The sequence below is a fragment of the Gossypium raimondii genome, chromosome 4 (genome assembly GCF_025698545.1).
Source record: "Gossypium raimondii isolate GPD5lz chromosome 4, ASM2569854v1, whole genome shotgun sequence".
NCBI classification, from domain to species: domain Eukaryota; kingdom Viridiplantae; phylum Streptophyta; class Magnoliopsida; order Malvales; family Malvaceae; genus Gossypium; species Gossypium raimondii.
Window position 1 is genome coordinate 19,294,219 of NC_068568.1, and position 25,601 is coordinate 19,319,819.

The following is a 25,601-nucleotide window of genomic DNA, read 5'->3' on the forward strand; positions in this document are numbered from 1 at the left end:
ATTTTTATATACCATGTTTGCTGGGACAGTAAATGAGAGTCCGTATAAAGCCTGTATGGTATGTTCTATTTGGCCTGAATGGTGTGATCTGTCATGAATGTCTGGTAAGACTTACATATCTGTATTTCCGGTAAGATATGAATAAGTCAAATAGTTGGCATATTATAAGAGAATGATGAGGTTGTGGTGGTAACTGTCGGAGTTAATAATGCAGACATATGGTTGGCATGCAGTAGTTCGTACAAGGTTGCTAAGTATCCATCAATGTGTTGTTATGATTTACATTCTGGTAATCGTGAAGAGTATATAAAAGATTGAAGAAGAGAGTATGTATGTTATATAAGAGATTAGGCAAGTTCGAATTGCATGTTGAGTTGCGTATAGGTATGTATTATGTTGAAGTACATCTACATGAATGTGTCTAGTATGTGATGCATAAGTTCTAAGGATTATATGATTTAGGGATAAAAAATGTCCAGTATGAATTGTGTTAGTGCATGAGGGACTGGGATGTAGGCTTGTGTCTAATTACCAAGGTGGGAAATAATCGATAAGCTCTCGAGGCGGATTATAATAGATGACTAGTGTGGTGGGATCTGTATATAGCTATGGTGTGTTCAGTTTGGCTCTTAAATGTGAACAATGAAATTAGGATGATTCAAGATATTTATTGATTATATGGTAAGTGCAGGACCAAGTTAAGATATGACTGAATATAACGCCATCGTCCTGACTTGATCTACCGGATCCAAATCTTAGGTGTTACGTCCTTCTTACATATGTAACTTGAAATTTTTTTTATATTTATATACGTAAAATTCTGTCATATGAGTCTAATAGAATCTCTTATTGGCATACATTTACATTTTGCCTATGTACAAACTACTATCTATGGCTACTATAGAGTTCATTGTAAAAATACAATGTGTGGTTATTATTTCTACTCCATAAAATTTTAGACTTTCCTACTTTCTCTCTCAGATTTTCTACTTAATGACTTATGCACAGACTTTGGCACGCTATTTGTCTTCCTTTGTATACATAACAACCCAACGTGCCACTTCCTTTGCGTCGTCTTTTGACGCATATTCTTTTGCAGACCTAAAAACAAAAACAACTTTTGTAAATTCGTAAGAACTTAGTAAGTTAAACCTTAGAGTACCTTTTTCATTCATTCTATGTTGTATAAGTTATTTTGCACATCCTTGGGGTATTCCTTTTTTTTGGTGGTTACAATACTAAGGCTACCATCTTTTTTTCTTCTAAACCATTTTCCCCTCTCTTGAACATACTATACTTAACATCTTTTTACTTTCTATATCTTTTCTAAAATATTACCTTATTATCAAACCTAATATCTTTTTCTATACTTACTAGTCTTATCATTTTCCCCCGGGCGGGGTAGGCTACACTCAATACTTAACTCAGAATTCTCCCACTTCTTCTTTACTTCAGAGAATCTTCTATACTTATCTTTGATACATGTCCTTGCCTCGCCCATACTCTGGCGAACACTAGCCTTACTATTCAGTCCTTATAACTATACAGAGTTCTCTATTTACTTACTCATCATTTATTCAATTTTTTGTCATGACTGCGTTCCTTCCTTTGAATAGACACAAAGGCACCATAAGGGAAATCCTTTACTTCCACTTATGCGTTCTATCCTTTGATTGAGCCACAAGGGCTTCCTTATCTAGAAACACTTTTTTAGAACTCATTCTTGTAACCTTTACCTCTACTTTAACTCAGCCATATCACTAAGCCTTATTTCTCCAAGTGTACTTACAAATCTATGTTTCCTTAGCAGACATATTCATGAAACATACCTTGTTGTGAGGGAGCTTACTAGCAGAAAGCGAAAGTTCCAAACTTGTCTTTTTCGGAGGTAGCCCTTATCTTCTTAGCCTTCCATCCTTAAGAAGGAAGACAACCCTCCTTAACTTAACCTGAGTGTCCTTTTAACCTAACTCAAGTTTTCATGGGAACTTGGTGAATGTCACGTCAAGACTGAGAGTGGCTTATCAAAATTTGCCATGTCTAAGAACTTACTTGATACTTCTTTAGTCTTTAACTTTTCTGGTTCACGTTTGGTTAGTTCCCAACCAAATTTTCTTACAAATCAACTAGTATAAAACCACATTATTCATTGGAGGTATTATGCCTTTTGGCGTGGCCTAATACCTCATAACCATCCTTTTTGTAACCATCACTTTCATTTCAATTATCATCTTATTCTGACTAGGAATCCTTGTTTACTTATTTCCATATTAGAGAAGACCCATTTTATATGCCAAAAATGTATTTGGGCAACTACTACTTAGTTAGATATTCCTCCCCATGATTCCTTAACCATTCCTATTACAAAGGGCCATATAAACAGAATATTCTTGGTTCATCTACTCTATACGACAAGATGGGTTTTTTTGGGCGAACACCTCTTTGCTTGTCATTTTTATATAACTATATGCCTAATTCAGAGACTTATACACTCTTACCATTATTCTTTGAATCCTCGTACTTAACGTAGTCATAAGTTTCGCTCCTCCAAAATATGCCAGACTAAGACGTCACAAACGCGATTGGAAAGTAACCTACACTTAACCCAATCCTAACGTTGGACACTTAAAACTCATTCCTTAAGCATTATTCCTATGGACTATATTTCAAAATTTCAAGACTTCGCTGGGTAGGGTGTTACATTGAAGGTAATGATCGGAAGAGACGTAATGAAAAAACACTCTGAATATATATTGATATCTGAGCATTCAAAAAGGGTCCGTCAATGAGTTGTAATCGTGATGAGGGTTGAACTTAAGTATACCAATGAAGTTGTGAAAGCCTTGGCATGCAAAGGATACTGGAAAGGAATAATTGAAGAGATAGTGGGATGGATGAACTCTCATTGAAAGAACAAGTCTGAAAAGGTTGCGTCTGATAACTTGAAGAAGGGCATCTATCTGTAGACAGTGAAAGTTAAGATTAGGTATGAGAAGCAATTCCAAACATTGGTTTGCAAGAATATAGGCAAGGAACCATGATCAAGATGAATTGAAAAAGATTCCTGAGAGAATGATGTTAGTGATACATGAAGGTAATGGATTCGGTCTACGATATAATAGATAGGAAGAATGAGTAAGTTGTGTGATTTGTGTGATGCTCATTGTGATAGACAGTTGATGTCTAAAGAAGAAAAACTAGAAGTGATGAACTATTTGGCACTTTAAGGAAACCATGACCAATGTATAAATGATTAATTCTCAGCCAGGAGGGACAATACCAAGATTTCGTCAAGGGAGTGGCGAATCGGGCTATTATGCATACAGAGTAAGTTTAATAGCGTGCTCCAAGTCTAAAGGTTACCTAAATACGCATAATTGAGATAACTATATTAGATTAGGATTTCAAATTAGATATCTTTGTAAACTAATTACCATGTGTTGCAATTGTAATTGCTTATTGCATATACATACATAATTTAGTTTGAGTCGGTATGGTTAAGTTAAAATAAATTATGAAATTGTATAAGTAGAATAAGTTTTGTATGTATTCGTGTGGTAATACCCAAGATCCGAATTTGGCAAATCAGATTGGGTTGGGGGTGTTACAGGAAATGCCACAATAAATTACCTTTTTCGATTACCAACCCAACCTCTCAACTACGGTGACTATTGGTTCGAACTCAACTGCGACAGCAACAACCACACCGTTTTATCCCTAAACCATGAAAAATTCTACATCCAAAGCATTACATACGAATACTCTACGATTCAAGCTATCCAAACAAAAGCTATGACATTTTTAAGGTCACTGACCCTTGCCATTGCCATAGACATTGTCGCTACTTTTGCTTTGTCTTCTGCCTTTGTTTTCTCTTCCTCATCTTCTTGCAATTCTTCTTTTTTCCCCAACACAAAAAGAATAAGCCAATGCTATATGAGTTTTCAAGTAGAGATGTGTAGGTGCATTTGGTTGGATACGACGAAGAAAAGCTCTCGACCATTCTCATCACCAGAACTGTTCTTTGTGAAGTTTGCCCTACTGTTGTCGCCGCGATCCACAACCTTATACTATTGCTAAACCACTTTAGAAATTTTCTTTTCTTCTTCTCTTCTTCTTCTTTTTCTTTATACCCAACCTAGTTACAGTTCTTAAATTGGGGTCGTTTACACAGTGGGATGACAGGTCAGCTTTCCGTTACGTCTGTAACGGAAAATGATTATGGTGACTGATTTGTTATTTTTCTAAAGTTTAATGACTGAGTTGAAAGTTGAGTGACTGTTTTGTTATTGAAACCAAAGTTGAGTGACTGTTGATGTAATTTACCCTTTAATTTATAAAAGTTAAGTTGACATTTATAAGTGACACGTTACATTAATATGGCTTATTACATTAATATGACGAAGAAAAGCTCTCGACCATTCTCATCACCAGAACTGTTCTTTGTGAAGCTTGCCCTACTGTTGTTGCCGCGATCCACAACCTTATACTATTGCTAAACCACTTTAGAAATTTTCTTTTCTTTTTCTCTTATTCTTCTTTTTCTTTATACCCGACCTAGTTACAGTTCTTAAATTGGGGTCGTTTACACAGTAGGATGACAGGTCAGCTTTCCGTTACGTCTGTAATGGAAAATGATTATGGTGACTGATTTGTTATTTTTCTAAAGTTTAGTGACTGAGTTGAAAGTTGAGTGACTGTTTTGTTATTGAAACCAAAGTTGAGTGACTGTTGATGTAATTTACCCTTTAATTTATAAAAGTTAAGTTGACATTTATAAGTGACACGTTACATTAATATGGCTTATTACATTAATCTAAATATGCTTGTTTTTATTATGATCAAAATATTTTTATATTTGTTTTACGATTTATAAATATTAATTCTTTTAAATTCGTAATTATCTTTCACAATAATATCATATTTAGAATTTGAAGTTTATATTCTTAGTAAAATAGATTTTTTAATGCCACATTTTGTGATCATTTTATGTATTGATGTGACTTTTGATCATATAGAGACCAAACTTATGCTATTATATTATACATTCAAAACTACAAATTTATGTTATTTTATATGGCATATGTATATATGCCAATTAAAAAGTTAAAATATGTTTAATCTCTATACTCTTTATAAATTTAGAATTCAGTTTTGTATTTTTATTTTTAAAAATTAAATTTTTATTTTCATATTTCAACATTTAGATTCAAATATTATTTTTCTTATTTTTTTGTTAAATTTGTGTGAATTTTTAAATAAAAAGTGTAAACTACCAATTCAGTCACTGAATTTACCCTATTCTTATTTTGGTTATCCATTTCAAAATTTTGTTATTTTAGTCACTCTTATTAAATAAGTTATCAATTTTAATCACTCTCGTTAGATAAGTAATCAATTTTAGTCACTATACCGTTAAAATGAGTTTGATCACCAAATAGAATGCTAACGTGGCTTGGTACAATAATAAAATCAGACCTCCATGTTTACCCATTTTATTAATTTAATCCGATTTTGAAAAAAATAACTACAAATTTAACCTTTAATATTTACACATTATACCAATTTGACCATGATTCTAAAATTAAAATATATAAATTAAAATAAAAATAGGAATACAAAAGATTAATAAAATTTATAAACACATATTAAAACTCGTAAAAATTTATAAAATACTCAAACAAGAAATATCTGTGGAAAGATGGTGGGGATGAGATGATTTTCAATTACAGGGTAAAGAAGATAGTGTTATTATTATATTAATTGGATTGGGAAAATTGAATCTTTGTTTGTCATTTTAACAAATGCTTGGTGTGAATTTATTTTAAGTGATTTGCAATGAAATTTGATTTCCTCTTTAACAATATTATTTAATTAATTGTCTTTCAAATTCCAAAAATTTAGGAATCTTCGTTTTTATTTTGATTCGAATGAACAATTTAAATTGCCAATGAAAACTTAAATAAAAAATTAATTCATTTTTACTATGAAAAATTGAAGTCAAACTTATATAAGCTCAAAACGATAAGTGTCAAAAACATTTGAGTGAGCGAGGAAGAAAAACTGGCATTGATTGAGAAAGATGAGAATAAAAACTGTGGACTTTGGGGGAAGGAAGGTGTGAAAATATAATAAATTTTCAATATATTTTTATAATTTTTTGAGTATTTCATATATTTTTATAAATTTTAATAATTTTTATGTATTTTTAAATTTAAATTTAAATTTTAGAATCATGGTCAAATTGGTATAATGGGTATATATTAAGGGTTAATTTTATTTTTTTAAATTAGAATAAAATTAATAAAATGGGTAAACATGGACGGCTAATTTTGTTATTATACTAGGTCAGGTCAACATTCTGTTTAGTGATTAAACCAATTTTAACAGTAGAGTGAATAAAATTGACAACTTATCTAACATGAGTGACTAAAATAACAAAATTTTGAATTTTGTGATTAAAATAGGGACGCAGGTAAACTCGGGTGACTAAATATGTAGTTTACCTTAAAAAAAAACTCACTTTGTAGCAATATAACTAAAAAATGTTATAATAAACTTGAATTTGACAAAATAGTTTTAACAGTGTTAATAGTTAGATCTAAATTTTAAAATTTGAAAAATATAGAGATTAAATTCTAAAAATAAAAATTCAAATATTAAAATTAAAATTTATGAAAAATACATCAACTTATAAAATATTTGAACCTAAAAGAAATTAAAGAATACTCATTAAAAATAAAGATTATTATTAAAATTAAAATTGGAATAAATACAAATATGAGATTAAAAAGATTACTTTGATATATTAGAGTTTTGACCCTTCAAAGTATAAAAAACGTGTTGTTTAAAACAGTTGGGTCTGACTCATCACGCTTTCCTGCCCACTTATTTCACCTGCCCACCTATTTCAACCGCTGTTGTTTTGAGAAACTTTTAGAAACGCCTATTTTCTATTCCTATGTTTCTTCTCAATTTTGTCCTTGTTACTTTTAAATAAAATTAATGCGTGGAATATGTTTTATTTTTAATAACATTTTCAATTGAATTTGTGTTTATATAGTAGAATTTATATTTCTTTGGACTTTAGTGAATAATAAATTATATAAATTAGGTTATTTTCTTGAGTAAAAGGTGGGTATTTCTTTTTTTAAAATTCAGTAAATAAATATTTTTATATTTAAGAGATAGTATTTATCAAAATCACTTCGGTTTTCATATTTAAAAAAAAATGTTAGGTGGACGAACATAAAAAGATTAGATGGGGGTGGAAGGGGTAAAAGCGGAAAAGAGGACGAAAAAATGAAAAACCAGGTACGAAAAAGTGAGGAAAGATCCCACGGGCAGTCCATGGGTTACTTGGAAAACACGACATAAGAAGAAACTAACCGATAATCTCGAAGCCACCACCTCTCTCTGTATCTCTTTTAAAGCCCCTAACCCCTGCCCCCCTTTACCCTCACTTCCGTCTCTCTCTTCTTTCCTCCTAGCCCCCCCCCCCCAAAAAAAAACCCTCTTTCCTTTCTCTCGTTCTTTTTCCCGTTCAATCATGTCTTGCTTCATTAGCAAATATGCCGGTAAGTACCCTTCCTAGCTATTTCCTTTGCTCTTTATTTTATGTTTATAATCTTAATCTCTCGGATCCATCTTAGTGTTTTTTTTTGTCTGAACTGTTAGTTGTTTTGATAGTTTGACGAGAAAAAATCGTTAGTTGATTTGCTTGTTTTAATTATACCAACTGTATTTTGATATATGGATTTCTTCGGATCTTCTAAGGTCTGGTTATATTGTCTTATGATCTGGGTATTAACTACATGGTTAAATTTTGGGGTAATATCTGAAGATCTAGATCTGCATGTTTGTACTCGCTTATTATTACTCCAGTCATTTTTTTAAATACCATGATATGATTCAGTTCAAGATTTCAGGAAAAGAAAGATTGATGAAGTTGATAATGTTAATTTTATCTGCTTGGTGTGTTTTCATTTTAGATCTGAGATTTCTGAATCTTAGCCATGCACCCTTTTAAGGTTTTTTTTTTTTTTCTGTTTTAAATATCTGGATCTCTGTTTATTAAACCTTTAATGGGGGAATTGGTGGCTTATTATTATTTTCTGAATCATGAATCTTGTAGATGAGTTGGCTAAAAACGCTGCTTACATTGGAACCCCTGGAAAGGGTATCCTTGCTGCTGATGAATCCACTGGCACCATCGGCAAGCGTCTTTCAAGCATTAATGTAGAGAATGTTGAAGATAACAGGCGTGCTCTCCGTGAGCTCCTATTCACAACTCCAGGAGCTCTTCAGTACCTCAGTGGTGTTATTCTCTTTGAGGAAACCCTTTATCAAAAAACCGCTTCGGGTATTACTAAAAATACTATGATAATATTAAGGACCGCGGTAGTGTTATTCCTTTTTAAGAGTTATGGATGGTTGTTGATTTCTGATATTGATGTTTATTGTGCAGGCAAGCCCTTCGTTGATGTTTTGAAGGAAGGTGGTGTCCTCCCTGGCATCAAGGTCGACAAGGGTACCGTTGAGCTTAACGGAACCAATGGCGAAACTTTCACCCAGGGTCTAGATGGCCTTGCACAGCGATGCCAGAAGTACTATGAAGCTGGTGCCCGCTTTGCTAAATGGCGTGCTGTCCTTAAGATTAGTGCTAATGAGCCAACCGAGCTTGCAATCCAAGAAAATGCCAATGGGCTAGCTATGTATGCTGCCATCTGCCAGCAATGTGGCCTTGTCCCCATTGTTGAGCCTGAAATTCTTGTTGACGGATCACATGACATTAAAAAGTGTGCTGCGGTGACAGAGCGTGTTCTTGCTGCTTGCTACAAGGCTTTGAATGATCACCATGTCATGCTAGAAGGTACTCTTTTGAAGCCTAACATGGTGACCCCTGGTTCCGACTCCCCGAAGGTTGCCCCAGAGGTTATTGCTGAGTACACTGTCCGTGCCTTGCAGCGTACCGTCCCTGCTGCAGTCCCTGCTATTGTGTTCTTGTCTGGTGGGCAAAGTGAGGAGGAGGCTACCCTTAACCTTAATGCCATGAACAAGCTCCAGACCAAGAAACCATGGTCACTCTCATTCTCATTTGGACGTGCCCTTCAGCAGAGCACTCTCAAGGCCTGGGCTGGAAAGGAGGAAAACGTGAAGAAAGCACAAGATGCTTTCCTTGTTAGGTGCAAGGCTAACTCGGAGGCCACCTTGGGTACATACAAGGGTGATGCAAAGATTAGTGAGGGTGCTGCAGAGAGCCTTCATGTTAAGGACTACAAATACTAAGAATTTAGTCTTGTGGTCTGTGTATCAGAGATATTTTCTGTATTGATGATAGGCGTTTATTGCTGTTTTTGAGGGTTTCCGTTTCTTCTCATGGAATTTAGGTTGTGAAATCAGACCGTTTCTTCTCATGGAATTTAGGTTGTGAAATCAGACTCAAATAAGCTTGGGCGGCCTTAGTTCTCGCTGAGTGTTCATGGTTTTTTGTTTGCTTCAGTTTAAAACAATATTCTCTGCATATACAACTGAGTGTGCTTTGCACTTTTTAATTGTTTTGCGTTTCTTGATTCATTAATCGTAATCCTACTATTTGAGGAGCTCCAGAGTCTTCCTCGAATGGTTGATGGGGCCTTGGGAGTTTATAGCCAGCCAAGTAACTTCACTGCCGTTAGTGCTGCAGGAATTGCTAAAGCCCCTTGGCTAAAAACAGGACCTGAAAAATATAAGTCCAAGCATTTTTAGTGAAAAAATGATACTAGTGAACAATCAAGAGATAGGAGTCAGCTGGCTAAGGATTTCAGCATAGATTGGGGAGTCAACTTGTTACAATCTGGCTGCAGTGTAAGGCTCCTGCTCCATCAGGGTTTGCATCAGTATTTGTTATAGAAGAGAACAGTGCTACAGCCAAACCAAAAAAAAAAAACCTCCAAAACAGACACAAATGAGTCCACAGCAGCAATTAAGGGTGAGTATTCAATAGGGTTGAGTGAAAAAAATTAAGTTAACGAGTATTTTTTTATCAAAGCAAAATAAGAAACAAATACTTTGGTATGATAAATTTAAATTATTATCTTATTTAAGTTTTTAAAATTATTATTTTAATTTTTAAAATTTTTTTAAGTTTATATGTTTTTATTTTTTACAATTTTATATTTTTAAAAATAAAATTTGAAATTTTTAAAATTTTGAACTTGAAAAATTATTTTGATTTTCAAATTTTTGTTGAGAGGTCAATTTACTCATTTTTAAGATTGATAGTGACAAAAGAGACATTTTCACTTATGTTATTTAAATTATTCGAGTTATTTGAATTGTAAAATTTCACTTGACTCGAATTCAAAACTCTAATTATTTTTTGGAATTGACTCGAAAAATTGAATAACTTGAATAACTCGATTTGATTAACATAATTTATTTTTTTAATTTATTCGAATCGATTTCTACACACCTCTAACAACAATAGAGTTACCCATGCTGACTGCGCCTCCCAGTCCAAAGTGTCTTAATATATGGATGTTTGAGTGGCTCTCGCAGTATCCTTTTGATTGCTCCCCGCAAGAGCTGCTCCAATTCTAGTGTGCGGTAGGCGCAGGCTTTGAGCGGCTCTAGATACTTATGTTCCTTCCGAGCTTTGATGCAAGCCACCCCTTTGATTCTTGGTAAACTCCTTTTCTCACTCGTTTTGCTTTTCAGTTCAGTATCCCAATTGCCTGTAATATTTGATCCCTTAGCTTCCTCTGATGATAAACTATCATTTTCATTTGCTTCATCCCAAGTGTAACTTTCGATGATGTTTTGGATGTTTCTTTATCATTTTTTTGCTCCTCAACTAACCTCTTTTGTTGATAAGGAGGGGTTACACCATTGAAGCCCAAAGAGAGAGGCCCACTAAAGTTGAGAACGATTTTGAAGACACTAGTCTCCTGAACTTTATTTGTTTGCTTACCTAGGGCTCAGGGTACATTAACAATGGTACTAGCAAAGTTAGATGGCACATATAAGAGCATATTCCCTTTGGTTTTGCCCATGTCCATATCCGGATTACACCTACCTACCTACCTACCTACCTACCTACCTACCTTCAGGGGTTCGTCAACAAGCACAAGCGATTGTGCATGATTCACTACAACTTCTCTACCCTTTTTTTTAAAATCATTATCTTCATTGAAAACAAACAGAAATATATTTTTTTACAAGTTCATGTGCCTTGCAACAACTAGACTCCAAATAGGTGCTCTAAGGGGCTCTCATCTACTTACAGTTCAAGCACTTTATTTCATAAACCCAATCTTATGGGTTCTCACTCACTGCTGTTATGGCATCATCAATAGCCATAAAAGCTTAACCTATTACTACCTGAAAACTCTTGAAGGAAACTCGTCTTATAAGAACTGATAAATGCAACTAATTATAAGAAAAGGGAAAAAAGGGGATAATTTCATATTTGACTCGCAGACCTTATCAAATCTTCCAATGTGATATCTTTTCTTTGAAAAGTCTATTTTAGTAAATATACTTTAACACTATTTGTCAATGTGGTACCTATAACTAATAGAAAAAAAAATATTATATAAGCCTTTCCTACCACATAAGCTATAGTTACAACTAATTATATTAAGTCACGTCATAAAATCAAAACTATTTCACCATGTTTGGTTCACTGTAATGGAGTAGAGCTGTAATGGAATAGAACAACAATCAATAATTAAATTGTTTAGTTGAATGGGATGGAATAGAACTATAATAGTTTTCTTGTGTTCGGTTGAATGGAATAGAGCTCTAATAGCATAAGAAAGAAAATGAAATGACCAAGTACCCTTAGTACAATTTTGTTTAGATAGATACTTATTGTTATTGTTATTAAATTTTAATAGGATTATTATTAAATATAATTTAATAAAATAAATAATTTAATCATATATTTAATACAATTATTATTAAATATAATTTTTAAAAATAATATATAATTTAATAACATTCTTAATATGATTATTATTAAAATATGAATTAATAAAATAATATATAATATTAGAAAAACAAATATAACCTACTTTATTATTTTAAACTTCAATGCATATTTAATGTAATAGAATATCATTAGCAAAAAAATAATTTAATTATCCTCTAAACTAAAAAGCAAAAGATTAGAAGTAAAATTAATAGCTTGAGAATTGTATTTTACATCGAAACATAATGTTCATACATTAACAAAAGTTACATGATGTTGTTAGCTTATATGCTATAATCTATATGTTAAATTTTATAGCATAAAAAAGTTGGATAATGTCATTAGCTTATATGCCATAATCTATATGTTAAATTCTATAGCATAAAAAAGTTACAACAATTCGTGACATTCTTACCCATTCCAGCTCGTGTCATCATACCATCCAAATATTTACATATACAAAAAATTATCAAAACATCATCAACACCATCAACACAACCATGATTTTTAATGGGTAGAAATAAATCTTCTCACCCATTCCAATCGCGCAGAAGAGGATGGATTGAAGAAAACGAGCATTTGCATTGGATACTCTGGAATTTTGCTCAACATATGAAAGTGCTTATCCTAAGTAATCCTTCTACTTCAGATAAGGTCTGATATAATTTTTGGGCACTTTCTTGAATGACCATTTCTGACTTTTTGGAATTAGCACTCCGGAGGTAATGCTCTTACTTATTTCAAGACCAACAATACGTATGTTTTTCCCCAATAACGTGGTAGCTTCAATTAATGAAGTATAAGAGATTTGATCACTTACATTAGAAATATTTTTTTCTTCTTTGAAAATGTAACACCTCTAACCATCACCGTCACCAGATTAGGGTTATAGAGTATTACGACACATATAAAAAAAATTACATCATTAAACTATTCATTTATTAATTTAAATAAAAACATTCAAATATGCATTTCATTCATAGCAAAATAACATTTACGAGCCTAAAACGAGCTTGTGGGGCCCTAAAAATAGTTTGAGAATAATCAGGGACTAATTTGAATCAAAACAAAAAAACATGAAAAATTTTGAAAATTTTAAAAATAGGGGTCACACGGTTGTGTGGCCAGGTAGACCAACCTGTGTGGCCTCAAACATGGCGGTATGGCTACCCAACATGTAACCTCTCAAACCCGGCCTAGACATTACAACCGAATCGTGAAGGCCACATTAGGCACTTTAGTGTCGAACCTACTTTAACGATAGTTTAAAACCTTCAAGTACTCTCTTTTATAAAATCATGGTTTCTATTGTTAACTTTGGAAAACGTCCCTTTACTTAGTCCAACTATGCTTTAGCCAAATTAGCAAATAAGGTGAACTTTTATAAAACTCAATTGTCGGCATTGTTTTAGAAAAATTAGTTTGTTATCTTTTTAGCAACTGAAATATACCATTACTAGTCAAATTATTAACGTAGCCATATATCATGCATAGTCTATTTATATATATATATATAAACTGTGTATCTATACCAAATATGAGTGTCATGCATGCATGAAAAACCCCAAAAGTCCCAAACAGTCTCACCACAGTTTAAAGAAACTTTACAATCCAAAATCAAATAATAACGGTAAAATAGCCTAAAATATAATTAAATTAAAATAATATGACGAAGTGAAGTCCGGAGTTCGCCGTACGTCTGCATGCCAATTCCTATCCAAAGTTCGATCATTACCTGAGAAGTTTAGGTAATAGGGTGAGCTTAACAAGCTCAATGTGAGGCTAAACAAGCAAGTATTAAACATTCATACAAGTAATTTCATAGAGATACCAATAGCACAATCAAACATTATCAATAATAATTTCAAATGCATATGATCGTGACAAATGAACATGTGAGATCCTTCCCATACCATCTACTACACATCACGAGTTCCTCAGAACCCGTTTGCCAAACTCCAACGTATATGAGTAGAGCTCGATGTGATAAAACCACCAATAATCAATAATGCAGTGAAATTGCCAAATAAAAAATAATGTAATATATAAAAAAATCCCCTCAATACTTCAAATGCAGTGCACTAACTACAAATATATGCAGACTTAATATGCCACCGGTACTCCACGGGACTCCTTCATCAACCACAAAATCCCATCCTAATGCATATGCACTATGTCATACAAATTCACACATAATCATATTTCAATACTTCTCAAATTTAATTTGACATGTTCAACATGCCCTCAATAATCACATACTTTTAGTAAATGGAAATAGAGTTCCAACTTTCAAATTTCCATTATGATAGTATCTATCAATATCATTTAACTTCACATACTTTACGAATTTTATTGTGCATAAATAGCAACCTTTCCAATATACATAATAGCAAATTCCTCATGCATTTAAATCACACATAAACTTAATATTTCCAATTATTCATACCATTCAATCAAAAATTCTCATATCACATAATACAATTATGCATGGCAATTTCAATCACACATTCATACCGTCAAACTAGAAATGTTACCAATACATCAATCTTTTAGGGCTCGAAATGTACTTGGTTTGACCACTCACAAAACTAATATTTTGGCTATTAAGCCAATCCAATCAACAACCTAATTTATCAAATATAACATGACAATTATCAATATCAAACAAATTTACGAGTTTAGGACCCACACTTTATTTTTCACTTTCTTACAACACACTAGTGAAACTTCTAATTTTCCTTAATAAACCTTTGTATGATCCTAAACCAAAATTCAGTATAAATTAAATCTTTTTTACCTTTTAACCAGCCCCAAATTACCCACTTATGGGTTCAAACCAATCGTCGAATTTATAATTATTTTACGAATTCAAACTAGTTAGATTTCTTACACTGTATCGATGCGAACCGTACGTACGATTGTTCTTCGGCTTTACGGTTGATTTGGGATGTTTAGGTCAACACCTAATTCAATAATATACCGAAAAATTAGTAGCTAATAATGATTAAATTCCTTCATCTAATCAATCCATAACCTTTACCCAACAAATATGCCGAAACAATAAACTAGTTTACGTTTAATTGTACTTATGCTTCCCAATTTGTGAGTTTTGAATGTCCAATCGACCAAGAAAATTTTTCCCTAATTGACATGGGTTTAATATCTGATTAGGAGGGTTCAAGAACTCAAATTAAGGCTGAATTTAATGGGAAAAATTCAAGAAACAAAACAACCCCCTTTTCCCACACCTAGGCGCACGCACCACCACCCCTGGTTGCTAGAATTGGGGTTGAATTTTAAAACGATTTGAGATCTAATTAAAAGCTGGAAAAATAACTTTAAAAAAATTTAAAATTCCCCAAATTCCATATCTAAAAATTTAGATTTTTAATTGCAAGATTACCCAAGATATTAAAAGAAATAGAGATCTTACACAAGCTAATGGAGACGGGCGACAATGTCACTTTCTTGGCAAGGTTGGAGTTGATCTTGGAGAATTAAGATTTCAATTTTGGGCTGTTCTAATTGAATAAAAATGGTAGCAAGATAAGGATGGAGATAATTCTCAATCGTGAAGACAATAGAAAGAAAAATCAAAGGTGAATGGTGGTGATAGGTACGATGGCAACAATGGTGGGAGAAGGAGAAAAGAAAAAAAATAAAGATCAAGGGAGGGAGAAGAGGTTAGGGACGACTAAGGTAGAAGAAAAGAGAGTTAGAGACTGATTATTTTGAGTAAAAATTGTATTTATACCTAGGTTTACTAGGCTTGGGCGGCAATACATTAAAAATAAGGGAATTTTTGCAAAAAAAAAAATATTTATTTTGTAAAAGATAAGACTTAAACTTGGGACCTTTAACTAACTTTCAAGCTTTCACATTTAATGATTAACCATTGGGTCAATTCCCTATTTTTGATATTTTTCTACATTTTTATTGAGTTAAATTTTGAGATGTTATAGCTCTACCCCCATTAAAGAAATTTTGTCCTCGAAATTACCTGGTTTGAAAAGATGAGGGTATTGAAGCCGAATTGAGTCCTCCGGCTCCCACGTAGCCTCTTCAATGCCATGATTTCTCCACAGTACCTTAACTAGTGAAACTTGTTTTCGTCTTAACGCTTTGATCTCACGCTCTAATATTCGAACTGGTTCCTCCTCAAATGAAAAATCCAGTCTAACCTTAATCTCCTCAAGTGGAACAATATGCGAGGTATTAGATTGATACCGTCTCAACATTGAAACGTGAAATACATCGTGAATCCAATCTAAATTAAGAGGTAATTCGAGTTTGTAAGCCACCAAACCCACCCTCTTAAGCACTCGATAAGGACCAATAAACCTAGGGCCCAACTTACCCTTTCGACCAAACCTCAAGATTTTCTTCTATGGTGAGACTTTAAGAAAAACCAAATCTCCCACATTGAACTCAATGTCCTTGCACTTCAAATCGGCATACCAATTTTGTTTATCCGAAGCTACCTTCAGTCTTTTTTCAATTACCCGAATCTTATCTTCGACTTCAATGACCAATTCTAGGCCAATCAAATTTATATCACCCACTTTAGTCCAACATAAAGGCAAACGACACTTAAAACCAAAAAGAACTTCGTAAGGTGCCATTTGGAGACTTAACTGATAACTGTTATTATAGGCGAACTCAGCCATAGGTAAATGTTCTTCCCAATTACCTTGGAAGTCGCTTTCACAACTCCTCAACATATCCTCCAATATCTGAATGACCCTTTTCGATTGACTATCGAATTGTGGATGAAAAACCGTATTGAAATCCAACCGAGTACCTAAAACCTCGTGTAATTTTTTCCAGAATCGAGATGTGAATCTAGGATTCCAATTTGAAATAATCAACCGACACTAGCACACCATGCAATCTCACTATCTTGGAAACATAAAGCTTAGCTAAATTTTGGAGAGAATAATCAGTGCAAACAGGAATAAAATGGGAGGACTTAGTCAACCTATCCATCACAACCCAAATCGAATCCTTCTTGGTAGGTGTCAAGGGCAACCCACTAAAAAAATCCATTATCACTCTTTCCCACTTCCACTGTGGTATTCGAATCAGTTGGAGCAACACTGATGGATACTGATGCTTAGCTTTAACTTGTTGGCAAGTAAAATATTTAGATACGAATTCAGTCAGTTCACGTTTAAGACCTGGCCACCAATACACTTCCCTCAAATCTCGATACATCTTAGTACTTCCAAAATGCATAGCATAAGGGCTGCTATATGCATCCTGAAGTATAGATTGTATCAAATTCTAATCATTAGGCATACAATACCTCCCTCTAAAGCACAAGATTCCATCAGAGTTAATACCAAAGTCCTCGGTCGATCCATCCTCAACCTGTTTAAATTGAGGTGTTAGAGTTCCATCCAAACTCTGCTCATCCTTAATTTCCTATACCCAAGCAACCTTTACTTGTAATTCTTCCAAAATACCACCATCACCAAAGAGACTCAAGCGAGCAAACATGGTCCTCAAGTCAGACATTGCCTTTCTGCTTAAGGCATCAACCACAACATTGGCCTTCCCAGGATGATACTCGATTGTATAGTCATAGTTTTTTAACAACTCAATCCATCTCTGTTGCCTCAAATTAATTTCCTTCTAGGTGAGGAGATATTTGAGACTCTTGTGATCGGTGTAAATAATACACATCTCATTATACAAGTAATGTCTCCAAATTTTGAGAGCAAACACAGCAGCAGCCAACTCCAAATCATGAGTGGGGTGATTACCTTCATGTGGCCTAAGTTGCCTCGAAGCATAGCCTACCACTTTACCATCATGCATCAAGACGCAACCAAGTCCAACATGCGAAGCATCGCTATATAGAACATATTTCTTACCGGATTCTGGTTGAATTAAAATAGGAGCTTCTGTTAACACGGATTTCAACTTTTCAAAACTGGCCTGCTATTTGTCTCCCTACTTAAAAGGAGCATTCTTCCTCAACAACTTAGTCAATGGGGCTGCTATGAAGGAAAAACCCTCAACAAACCTTCGATAATACCTAGCAAGACCTAGAAAACTCTGAATTTCCAAATTATTCTTCGGTTGCCTCTAATCTAGGATGGCTTTAACCTTTTTGGGATCGACGTGAATACCCTTAACCAATACCACGTGACCCAAAAACACCACTTCCTTTAACCAAAATTCACACTTACTAAGTTTAGCAAAAAGTTTCTTTTCATAGAGTATCTATAAAACCACTCTCAAATGCTCATCATGCTCGGCCTCTATCTTAGAGTACACAATGATGTACCATGACGAACTAATCAAGGAAAGACTAAAAAACACGATTCATATGGTCTATGAAAGCCACTAGCACATTAGTCAACTCAAAAGGCATGAAAAGGAACTCGTAATGTCTATAACGAGTCCTAAAAGCGGCTTTGGGATATCAGATTCTTTCACTTTGAGTTGGTAATACCCAGATCTTAAGTCAATTTTGGAAAAGACAATTGTACCTTTGAACTAATCGAATAGTTCATCAATCCTTGGGAAAGGGCACTTATTCTTGATAGTTAATTTATTCAGTTGCCGGTAATCAATGCACAAACGTAACATTCTATCTTTCTTTTTTACAAATAAAATCGGTGCGCCCCATGGTGAAACACTGGGTCTAATAAAAACCCTATCCAATAGTTTTTGTAGCTGCATCTTCAACTCCTTAAGCTTTTCCAGTGCCATGCAACAGGGAGAGATGGACACCAGTGTTGTTCTTGGCAACAACTCAATTTCGAATTCCACTTCCCTTTCTGAAGGTAGCCTTGACAGTTCCTCGAGAAATACATTGGGAAATTCCCTCACTGTACGAATACTTTCAACTAAAGGATCAACGACGCTTGGATCTCAGACATAAGTCAAAAATGCTTCGCACCCTTTTCGCACCATCTTTTCTGCTACTAAAGTAGAGATCACACTTGACAAATAATTTCGATGTTCCCCCACCATAATAACTTCTTTCCCAAACTCAACTGCCAAAGTCACCCTCTTCAATGCATAATCTAATCGAACTTGATGCTCAACCAACTAGTCCATTCCCAAAATTAAATCAAATTCATTAAAAGGAAGTTCCATCAAATTGGCAAGAAACATCTCTTCTTAAACCTCTAAAGGGCATCTTTTATAAATTCTATTCATAAGTTTGGAGGATCCTAAGAGACTAAATACAATTACAGTGGTTTCAGTTTCCTTTACCTCAATTCCCAATTTTACATCCACATTACAAGCAATATACGAATGGGTAGATCCTATATCAATCAAAGCAAAATAAGGTATGGAGTAAATATTGAAGGTACCTGCTATGAAATCAGTGGTACCTCTATCTTATCGGCGCTTAGCTACATAAAAGAAAGTAGGTTGTCTTGCCTCAACTCAATTCGCACCTTGAGCTGGTGCTCTATGACCCCGATTACCATTCCCATTTCAATCCTGATTACGACCCCTCTGACCACCTTGATTACCTCTCTGATTTTGACCCCCAACTTGGCTTTGAATCTGATCAGGAGCTTACGCCTGATCTTGATGACGAGGATAATCCCTAACCTTATGCTTTATCGAACCACGTACCAAACAAGCACTATCCTCCTCCAACACTCGCCAGGATAACCCCTCTGAAAATAATGGCAAACCTGAATCTACCTTTTTTTAGGGTCTACTACTTCCTTATACTGTGGTGGTCTAGCCTTTCTAGCCTACTTAATAGGTCGCAGGTTTGGGCCAATAGAGCTCTGTAACACCTCAAACCTGGCCTCGACGTTATGGCTGAATATGGCGATGTCATATGGAAAGGGATTTGAAGACAAGATTGTCGAGTTTAAAAACCGTTACAATAAGTTAGCTTTTATCTAATTCGAAAAAAAACTAGTTGATTTGCTTTAAAACTTGTCTCTTAGCGGAAGCTTTTGTAACCAATTAATTTAGGGAAAATCATTTCTATTTACGAAAAACCATAGTTTTTAGAAAAAAATCCTGTTTTGTAGAGTTGTAGTTTTAAAAAAAATCCATAAAAAACAATATAAAGTCCCAAATTTAAATAGAACCAGTCCATAGCCCAGAAGATACACCAAAAACCCCAAATAAGAAATAAATTCTAGGAATTAACAAAAAATAGTCTAAAATTTACGTGTGGACACCGTCGAGTCCTCCGCTGCACCGACCCGTCAAGTCTAAGGATTACCTATACAGATTAAACAGAGAAAGGGCAAGTTTTTACAAACTCAGTGTGTAATCCCCACAGAAAAGATGCATACAGATAATCAATAAAATTCAATTAGATACAGTTTGGGGCCCGTGCCCATCACAAAATCAGTTTGGGCCTTAGCGCATTTAGATACAGTCTCAAAAATACATTAGGGCCTTGGCCCATATCAAATATAGAATACATATACAATAAATCAGAATCCTACCCACCAGCCTGTACACACCATATCTGTCCAACCCTACACACCATGTGGGGATTAAATTAACCCACCCCCTACACACCATGTTGTACTAGAATGCGGCACATAATTAAAAGGTTGCAGCTGAGCTGCCAGATAACAGGCTTACTAGCCTTTCAAACACTTCCTCCAAATATCATAAACCCACCTCGATGCACTGCAACATACAAAATATGTCATGTCATTATGCAATTAATAGTACATACATTCAGATATCATAAGTCATGCTCGATATAGAAATCAGACAGACAGATCACATATATAAAGGTCTAAGTAAAGCTTACCGACCCTACAGTAGGTCTACAGTCGACTTGGGCGACCTGTACAACCTTACAGAACTTTTCAGAAAAATGGGCTCACATGCCTATGTGGCCCACTCGGCCTAAATTGACCTTTGCCACGTGATCCATTTCTAATGTAACCCATGCTAGTTAATTATTCATATATGTTTTCACTATTTACTTATATGTTCCTTCAAAGCTGTCTACTTGAGTCACTGTTACTAAATTATTTATATCTTGAGCTACAGAATTCCGAATTAAGATCCGCTTGATGTCTTTGAAACTAGACTCAAATAATTTTCTACCATAAAATTTTTAGAATTTCTGGTTTAGCCAATAAGTACAGTAAAATCTTCAAATTTACCCCTGTTCTGCTATCTAACAGCTTCGTCCCTTCTTTGCTAAAAATTAATCATCTGTCAGTAAAAAAATTTGGATGATGTTTTAATTTGTTTCTACTGAAAATAGACTCATTAATAATTTAAACATGTAAATTTTAACCCCTAATTATTTTTCTCTAATTTTTGATGATTTTCCAAAGTCAGAGCAGGGGAACCCAAATTCAATCTGACATTGTCTCACAAAGTTTATTATACCTCACGATTTACAATTCCATTATTTACACCGTTTCTTCTATGAGAAACTAAGCTCAATAAGATTTAATTCTATATTTTTTTCATCCTCTAATTTGATATCCACAATTTATGGCGATTTTTCAAAGTTAGCCTATTGCTGCTGTCCAAACAGCAAGCAATTTCAGTTTTTTGCTGAATCCTATTTTTTTTGCGTTTCGGGTACACACCTGATTTTGTTTTATGCTAAACTAGTCCCTGAGCACTCCAAAGCCTATAATCAAGAAACTCAAAATCAATTTAACGGATTTACAAGTGAATTGACAACCAAGAACGAAGAGAAACCCAAGTTACCACCAAGGATAACTTTGCATTTAACTATTGTTAAGACGAGAGCACTGAATTCACCAGTCCGAGCCTCCCCCTATGCCCAAGTCGCAGAGAAAAAATATTATCACTTCTTTTGTTAAGAGATTCATGACAGAAACTAAGAGAAACACTTACCGAAACTAAGCGAGCACTAATCGCGTGCAAAACGAAGGAAAATAAATGGATTAGGGAAAAATGAAAAAGAAGAAATAGAAGAGAAAGATAGAAAAACTCAGAGAATTTTGGCAAGAGGAGAGGGAGAAGAATAGACGGCAGATTTTTTTTAAAAAAGAGAGTCAAAATTCAGCTATGGGAAAAAAATAAAATAAAATCCCGATAACCCCTAAAATCCCTTAATCTTCTCCCCTAATTCTCACTACACATCCACTACTCAGAATCCCCCTATTACACAACTTGATCTCGAAATCTGAGCAAAAAATAATACCCTTGCCTGCATAGGGATTTGAACACAAAACCTTCACCGTAATAACACACCATTTAACCACCAGATAAGCACCCATTCTAAGCTCACTAAACAAGAGTAAGGCCTAATTCATTCAAAATACCAAAATTTGCCTACGTGAATGCTTGAACTTGGGACCTCCCAAACACTCCAAGGACACATAACCTCTAAAGCTGACAGATATTTGTGTCATATTTTCACAAAAACGAAATTAGAAATTTTGGGGCGTTACAACTTTACCCCCTAAAGAAAATTTCATCATCGAAATTTCACCTGATCAGAACAAATGAGGATATTGCTGATACATCACATCCTCAGGCTCCCACGTGGCCTCCTCAGTGCTATTATTAAGCCACAGAACCTTCAATAAGGGAATGTACTTTTTCGAAGGACTTTTATATCACGCTCTAGAATCTGAACCGGTTCCACCTCGAAGGTCATGTTTGGCCTAACCTCAATCTTCTCAACAAAAACAACATGCATGGTATTAGAGCAGTAGTGCCTTAACATCGAGACGTGAAAAATATCAATAATACGGTCCAACTTCGGAGGTAGCTCCAACTGATAAGTGACAGGTCCCACATATTTCAGAATACGGTAAGGTCCAATAAATCAAGGGCTCAACATGCCCTGGTGACCGAACCTCAGAACCTTTTTCCATGGCGAGACTTTGAGAAAAAGTAAGTCCCCCACAGAATACTTGATCTCATGCCTCTTTAAATTTGCATACGTTTTCTGCCTATCAGAAGCCGCTTTCAAACGATCCCGAATCAATCTAACATTATCCTCTGTCTCAGAGACCAACTCAGGACCTAGAACACGTCGCTCGCCCAACTCAATCCAACATAAAGGAGTGCGACACTTACGACCGTATAGTACCTCGTAAGGTGCCATCTGGATGCTAGGCTGGAAGCTATTATTGTAGGCAAACTCCACTAACGACAAGTTCTCTTCCCAACTGCCTCAAAAATCAATAACATAGCTTATCAACATGTTCTTCAATATCTGAATCACCCTCTCCGGCTAACCATTTGTCTGAGGATGGAAAGCAGTAATGAAGTCTAATATTGAACCTAGAGCCTTATGAAGCTTTTTCCAAAATCGAGACGTGAAACGAGGATCCTGATTGGAAATGATCGAGATAGGTATACCTCAAGCAGTCTCATTATTTCTTATATGTAGAGCTTAGCTAATTTTTGAAGAGAAAAGTCTGTCCTTTCCGAGATGAAGTGAGCAGACTTGGTCAATTGATCCATGATAACCCAGGCAGAATCCTTCTTAGTGGTTGTTAGAGGCAACCCACTAACGAAGTCCATCGTTACTTGCTTCCATTTCCATAATGGTATCTTAACTGGCTGCAGCAAACCCGAAGGTAACTGATGCTCAGCCTTAACCTGCTGACAAGTCAAACAAAAAGCAATGAAGTCGGTAACCTTACGCTTCAACCCTGGCAACCAGTATAATTCCTGAAGACCTCGGTACATCTTGTTCCCGTCGCGATGGATAGTATAGGGACTACCATGCGTCTCTCTCAGAATCGACTGCTTTAAGTCCTCATCATTCGGTACACAAATCTGACCGGGGAAATAAAGTACCCCATTATTGTTTATCCCAAAATCAGTAGTGCCACCATCCTCAACTTGACAAAAATGCAACCTGAGAGACTTATCCCTAACTGTTTATCTCGAATCTGTTCAATCCATGTCAGTTTGACCTAAAGTTCTGCCAATAGACTTCCATCGTCGAATAGGCTAAGTTGAGCGAACATCTCTCTCAGATCGATCATAGCCCTATAGCTCAATGCATCAGCCACCACATTGGCCTTGTCGGGATGGTACTCAATTGTACAATCATAATCCTTAAGTAGCTCAACCCATCTACGCTGCCTAAGATTTAACTCCTTCTGAGTGAAGATATACTTGAGGCTCTTTTGATCAGTGTAGATAATACACTTCTCACTGTACAGATAATGCCTCTAGATTTTTAATGCAAAGACTACGACGACCAACTCCAAATCGTGTGTCGGGTAGTTTGCCTCGTGTGTCTTAAGTTAACGAGACGCATATGCAACCACCTTACTATCCTGCATTAACACACATCCCAAACCGACATGTGATGCATCACTATAAATCGTGAACACCTTTCAAAGTTTAGGCTGTACCAAAACAGGAGCCTCAGTCAGTACAGTCTTAAGCTTCTTAAAGCTCTCTTGCTGTGCATTAGTCTAGTCAAATGGTACACCTTTACGTAACAGCTTAGTCAAGGGTGCTACGATCAGTGAAAATCTTTTCACAAACCGTCAGTAATAACCTGCCAGCCCTAAAAAGCTGCAGATTTTAGACACATTCTTAGGCTGCTTCCAGCCCAATACAGCCTCAATTTTTTGAGGATCGACTTGAATCCCCTCAGCAGACACCACATGTTCCAGGAATGTTACTTCACGTAACTAGAACTCGAACTTGCTGAACTTAGCATAGAGCTACTTTTCCCTCAAAATCTGAAGAAAAATCGCAAGGTGCTAGTCATGGTCATCCTCAGTCCTCGAATAAAGCAATATGTCATCGATGAACACCACTACAAACTGATCCAGGTAGGGTTGAAACACTCAGTTCATCAGATCCATGAAAGCTACCGGTGCATTAGTCAGTCCAAATAGCATCACTAGGAACTCGTAGTGACCATAACAACTCTTAAATGTCGTCTTATGCACATCAGCCTCCTTAACCCTCAACTAATGATACCCAGAACGTAAGTCAATTTGGGAGAACATAGAAGCTCCTCGGAACTAGTCAAACAAATCATCAATCCCCAGAAGTGGATACTTGTTTTTAATACTAAACTTATTTAGTTGTCGGTAGTCGATACATATCCTCATGGATCCATCCTTTTTCTTAACAAACAGTACCGGTGCTCCCCACGGGGACACACTAGGACGGATGAACCCACGATCCAATAACTCTTGAATTTGAGCCTTGAGCTCCGTAAGCTCCTTCGATGCCATTCGATAGGGAGCGATAGACACCAGAGCTGTATCAGGGAGAAGCTCAATCCCAAATCCATTCCCGATTCAGAGGTAAACCCAGTAGCTTCTCAAGAAAGACGTCTAGAAAATTCCTCATAGTTCTGATGTCCTTAACAGTAGAGTCCCCAGAAGCGAAAACACTTACGTAGGCCAAATACGCCTCACATCCCTTGCGAATCAGTTTCTCAGCTACCAGTGCAGATATCACGTTAGCCAAGTAATTCTAACGTTCCCCAACCACAACTACTTCATTACCCCCTTCAGTTCTCAATACAACCCTCTTAGTCGCACAGTCCAAACTGACATGATGCTTGACCAACTAGTCAATCCCCAATATCATATCAGACTCCCTAAACGGAAGCTCCATTAAATCAGCTAGAAATACCATCCCTTGAACCTCTAAAGGTATATCCTTATACAGTTTGCTAACTCTAACAGATTGCCCCAGCGGACTTAGCACAGTCACC

At 35.3% G+C, this 25,601-nt stretch overlaps 2 protein-coding genes across 2 annotated transcripts; one reads left to right on the plus strand and one right to left on the minus strand.

Moving 5' to 3' along the window:
* The first annotated feature begins 7,384 nt into the window (after window positions 1-7,384).
* LOC105766718 (fructose-bisphosphate aldolase 6, cytosolic) lies at window positions 7,385-9,554 on the plus strand. The gene is made up of 3 exons (XM_012586299.2): window positions 7,385-7,577; window positions 8,135-8,362; window positions 8,468-9,554. Exons 1-3 carry the CDS (start codon window positions 7,550-7,552, stop codon window positions 9,286-9,288), a joined length of 1,077 nt encoding a protein of 358 aa, XP_012441753.2. The 5' UTR covers window positions 7,385-7,549; the 3' UTR covers window positions 9,289-9,554.
* A 12,921-nt stretch (window positions 9,555-22,475) lies between these two features.
* On the minus strand, window positions 22,476-25,113 carry LOC128040448 (uncharacterized). The gene is made up of 5 exons (XM_052629196.1): window positions 25,018-25,113; window positions 24,423-24,558; window positions 23,412-23,751; window positions 22,764-23,070; window positions 22,476-22,673 (listed from the first exon to the last, which is right to left on the minus strand). Exons 1-5 carry the CDS (start codon window positions 25,111-25,113, stop codon window positions 22,476-22,478), a joined length of 1,077 nt encoding a protein of 358 aa, XP_052485156.1.
* Window positions 25,114-25,601: the final 488 nt, after the last annotated feature.

Coding starts and splice junctions, on each gene's coding strand:
- LOC105766718 (XM_012586299.2), top strand. CDS start 7,550: ATGTCTTGCTTCATTAGCAAATATGCCG. Junction 7,578..8,134: donor CTTCATTAGCAAATATGCCG/GTAAGTACCCTT, acceptor TGAATCTTGTAG/ATGAGTTGGCTAAAAACGCT. Junction 8,363..8,467: donor TTATCAAAAAACCGCTTCGG/GTATTACTAAAA, acceptor TTTATTGTGCAG/GCAAGCCCTTCGTTGATGTT.
- LOC128040448 (XM_052629196.1), bottom strand. CDS start 25,113: ATGGCATCGAAGGAGCTTACGGAGCTCAAGGCTCAAATTCAAGAGTTA. Junction 23,752..24,422: donor CAGCTTTTTAGGGCTGGCAG/GTTATTACTGAC, acceptor ATTTTTGTCAAG/TTGAGGATGGTGGCACTACT. Junction 23,071..23,411: donor ACGATGGACTTCGTTAGTGG/GTTGCCTCTAAC, acceptor TTTTTGAGGCAG/TTGGGAAGAGAACTTGTCGT.